Source organism: Quercus robur, chromosome 8 (assembly GCF_932294415.1).
Source record: "Quercus robur chromosome 8, dhQueRobu3.1, whole genome shotgun sequence".
Lineage (NCBI taxonomy): Eukaryota > Viridiplantae > Streptophyta > Magnoliopsida > Fagales > Fagaceae > Quercus > Quercus robur.
In genome coordinates, this window is record NC_065541.1 from 56213704 (window position 1) to 56218657 (window position 4954).

At 34.2% G+C, this 4954-nt stretch overlaps 1 protein-coding gene across 1 annotated transcript; it reads right to left on the reverse strand.

Annotated features, from left to right (window-relative positions):
* Positions 1-2197: 2197 nt before the first annotated feature.
* On the reverse strand, positions 2198-3928 carry LOC126696513 (uncharacterized). Its single transcript, XM_050393236.1, has 2 exons — positions 3092-3928; positions 2198-3040 (listed from the first exon to the last, which is right to left on the reverse strand). Exons 1-2 carry the CDS (start codon positions 3926-3928, stop codon positions 2198-2200), a joined length of 1680 nt encoding a protein of 559 aa, XP_050249193.1.
* Between the last annotated feature and the right edge of the window lie 1026 nt (positions 3929-4954).

Sequence of the window (4954 nt, forward strand, 5' to 3'; positions counted from 1 at the left end):
AAGGGTCCCACCCACCTAAAAAGCCTCCCAATCATCATGATTGTCCCACTACAAGAAGTCTATAAATAGGGAACGAAGGGGAGAGAAAGGGGGTTGGAAAAAACAGGGGTGAGAGAAATACATGAGAGAATTGTGAGGAATTAAAGGGAAGGGGAGAACCCCATCAATGGCTGACGTACTCCTCGGGGGATACACAAAAAAGGGGTAGGAGGATACGGGCTAGACTAAGAACTCCGTCATTTGGGCTACCAAATTGGCGATAAGGGGTCTTCTCATTGTAGGAATTCCATTACCCATATTATACAAATTAATTGTGGGCTTTTTCTTTAAGCTTATGAGACACTTAGGGAAATCAAGCCCACACAATATATATATATATATATATATATATATATATATTACTGTCTTATGATCAGTTGCTTCAAAGGGGTTTGTTGTTACTAATTACTTTTGCATTCTTTTTTTTTTTTTTTTTTTGGTTGAGTGTTCATGCTCTTATAAACGAATTAAAAAAAGGGTATAAAATAAGTCTAGTCATGAGGGTATTGGTTCTTAAGGGGCCACAATAAAGTTGCATGAAAATTACACAGATTCAGTCCTCTGATTTGTGTGGATCTTAATAAAACTTATTTTTTTAAAAAAAATAGGCGAAAATACAAATTACACCATTTAAGTTTCCTGATCACTTGTTATTTTGTTCTTGTACATTTTATATTTGTCATTTTGGTCATGTAAGTTCACTTTTTTTTCCTCACCAGGAATCCTTAATTGTAAAATTTTTGACAAAATGGTAGAATGGGTAACAATCACAACAAATATAAACTTATAGAACCAAAATGATAAAAATGAAACTTGCAAAACCAAAATGACAACTGACCCATTCTCAAAAGAAGAAAAAAAAAAGACAATTGACCAAACTTAAAGTATTATTGTCAATAATTAGAGAGAGAAATAAAAAACCTAATTGGGGAATACAAATCCTTTGTCCTACTATTTGTGTTACACTTTATGCTCTATTAAGTACAACTTGCCTTGTAGTCTTTTGACCTTCCTTATAAAATAACCAAAAAAAAATCAAACATTTGGCATATACCATAGTTGGTGGAGTAAAAAGTGAGATAGATAATTTTTATTCCTTAATTGGCTAATGGTTGGTTACTACTTATTGGTTAGGATATGGCGAGAGGGGGAAGAGGAAAAAAGATTAGATGGGTCTTTGGGTATCTTAACTTGAATCAAAGTTTAGACTTGATTCATTGTAATTGGTGGACAATGAACTTTTTCTTTTCAAAAAACTATTAAAATGTCTTAATCTCTTTGAAGAGTGAGTTCATTAGAGTAGGAAATGAGTCTCACAATACTAAACAATTGGCAAATTTTTTGGATAACAACCTATTTTAGGCCTATCTGTTTAGAAATATAAGGTTTTCCAAATGTTTTGAGTGTAAAATTTTTAGTTATTTTATAAAATTTTCCCTTCATCCTAAATTGTTGAATACAAATTCTCTGTTTCATTTTGCGCTACGTTAATCATGGTATGTCATGTGTTTGATTTTTTTTTTTTTTTTTTCATTATAAACTTTTAGTTATTTTATGAGGAATGTTTAACCAATACATGACAAGTTGTGATTGTTAAAACTTGAAATGTAAAATGGAACATAAAAATTGGAACAGATGATTTGTATTCCAAACTATTGATTCCGTTTAGGAAATCTAACTTTATAAGGAATGTTATTTAATACTTTGTCTTTTAGATAAAAATGTACAAGCTCTCAAGATTGTCCTCATAAATGGGAAATTATTGGGTATTTCCGGAATATCATAAATGCGTACTCCCTCTTCTCACATAAATGGTGGGCTCCACTAATTAAATTCATGATGGGACCCACCATTTATGTGAGAGGGGGAGTATGCATTTATAGTAGTACTCCGGGAGTACCTAATAATTTTCTTTCATAAATTTTAACTCCAGAAAAATACTGATATTGATTTTTTAAATAAAGTAAGGAGAAAGATAGAACTTAATATTATAAATCGACTTCTCACAAAGGAATAGAGGGAAAAAAAAAACACACACACACACACAAACATGAATTTTCAAGGATCACAATTAAAGTTTCACAATCTTTTTTTGGCTGAAAGTAAAGTTTCACAATCGGTCCCAATAAATATTTATCTTCATGTCCATCCCTCATTGTTACTTAACTTCTTCCTCCACCTGTGGCTCGCGGAACTTCTTATAAATGTCAGTCTTATAAAACTTCTTAGTCCTTAGCGTCAAAATGAACGAAGCAATTGTGCCTAAAAAGGTCATGGCAGCAATGATAATGAAAGACAATTTGAAGCACTCAACCCCAGTACACTTCAAGTCCTCCCCCGCCTTCCTTACAAGCCCCAAGGCTGCCATTTGCGTCTTAGCTTCCTTGTCATATAAATACCCAGCGACCCGCACGTTGAATAGATAAGACCCAATTGGACTAGCTATAGCCGCAAAATTGAATAGTGTAGAGTAGTACTTCAGGCCAAAAAGTTCAGAAATCATAGCAAAGAGCAATGGCCATTGTGCACCAAAACAAAACCCAATAATCACCGATGCAAAATAGATACCATTGGGTAAATCAAACGCGATTAGGAGGTGACCAACACAGGCCAGTAGGAGAGTCAAAGTGAGTATGAGAGTGCGTGGGGTTCTGTACCTTTTAATTAAAATTTCTGAGACAAGACCTGAGACCACACGTCCGAGGTAGTTCCAAATGCTCACAAGTGACACAAAAGTGCTTATGCTTTTCTTTGGATATCGTAAGGAAGCTCCAATCTGACCCAAATTGTCTATTACCGTTAAAGTTCCCCCTAGGCCACACATTGAAGCCAATAAAATCAGCCACATGTCAATGCTAAAAATTGCTTGTAATATCGTATAGTCCTCCCCTCTCTCTGGTGTCTGAAAAGCTGTTTGCCAACAAGAAAGTCTGACGCTTTTATCAGCACCATCACTTGGTTTTGTGACTGAAAATTGTTGAATCTCATTAGAAATAATTACCTCCCCGTTTGTTTTTTTGGATAAGTCCTCCCCGTTTGTAACTTTTATTACTGAATGGTCGTTCTTTATGGCTTCTCTCTTGCTCTTCCAAGCCTTATACTCGTCCCTAATGACAAATGCAATAGGTAGAAACAGCAAGAAAAGTACCACGACTGCACTCCCTCCGTATTGACTTTGTGAAAAGGTGGTCATTTTTTCTTTTATGATTATAATCATCAAGAACCCAGCGAGACCAAGCGAAATATAAAGGAAATGATAGAGAAGTGTGAGCTCGTTTGGTTGCCGAGGAGCGTTCATGATCCGCATGGTTGGAAGAAAAATCACACATACAACTGCTGGAATAACCCCTACTAACAAAATCAAAGACTTTGGGTCTTCACCATAGAGAGCATGGTACACCTGTGTAACTACAGCCCCACTTAGACCCGTGTAACCCTTCAAAACACCTATAAGAATTCCACGACTTTCAGGGTAATTCTTTATGGAAGTGACAAGGGCTCCAGTGTTGATAAAAGGTTGTGAATTTGCACCGATGCATATGTATAAGCACATATGCCAAACCAAGGGCTTGGCTATTCTTTCAGTCACGCCAAGCCATATCATGAAGTATCCAAAAAAGTTGAAAACAGCACCAATTGCTAAGACAACCCATGGGGGTGTGACCTCATTGATTAGGCCAGAGACGATACCGATATTGGCACCTAAGTCCTTGTAGAAGCCGATCAAATTGAGGGTGGATTGGTCATAGCCAAGCGAGGACTTGATTTCGCCCGAGTAAAGGCCGAAGATGTAGCTCAAACCAGCCGAGTTCATAATCAAAAGAGACCCGAACATCATCAATCTCCGCCCCTTGAGAATTTGGAGGGTGAGACTGTTCATCTTCGTCATAGGGCCTCCCCTATCACCACCTCTATCATGCATTGTTTTTTTTTTTTTTTTTTTTTTTTAATTTTTTTTAATTTTTATTTATTTATTTATTTTTATTGTTGTTGTTGTTGCAATCTTTCACTCTATAGGATGTAGTAAAAGTTGACAGGATTCTCATGGATGTCCCAGAGATGTAGAAGGGTGTTATTTATATGAAAGTTACGTTGTTAACATTTCTAGAGTATTTTGAAATTTGATCACATCAAGATCAGCAAATCCTGGCAACTATTTTTGTCACGAGTCAGTTGAGTAGTAAGTTAAAAATGTTGGGTTCATATTAAAGTAATAATATACAATCATTCATAGTTTGCTACATTAAAATTGTGATAAAATTGTAGTAGAAAAATTAACTAATTTTGGTTCCACTGATGTCAGAAATTTAGAGTTATGCTATATATATAGATATAACAAAATAACAAAAAAATTTCACAACTTTCACAAATTAGCATCATATCATCTAATTTGGAGTTCATGGTAGGCTTATGTGTGAGTTTGTATGCTAATTTTGAAATGTTTTGAAATATTTGACTTTTTTACTGTCTCTAGTATTACTCTAACTTTTATCGAAAGAAAACTAATGATCCAAGTGTTCTATTTTATTTCAGCACAATAAAAAGTTTTTTATTTTATATTCCATTAATATTACTTCTTTTTTATAGATATGAGGATTTTCAAACTGATAAGAAACTTTTCCAATTTAGCTAAGTGGAATGTGCATATAAATATATATATATATATATATATATATATATATATATTCCACCACTTACTAAGTATGTTAAGTATTAGTATAAAAAAAAAGTATGTTAAGTATTTATTTATCTTTCCCCCTTGATATATATATTAGTGGCTTATGACCGGTTGTTTCAAAGAGATTTGTTGTTATTGACATACTTTTGTATTCTATTCTGTTAGGTTCTAAATATTTAGAACAATTGGCAAATCGTGAACACAAATTTGTCTAGATATAGATCTTAGAATCTATAG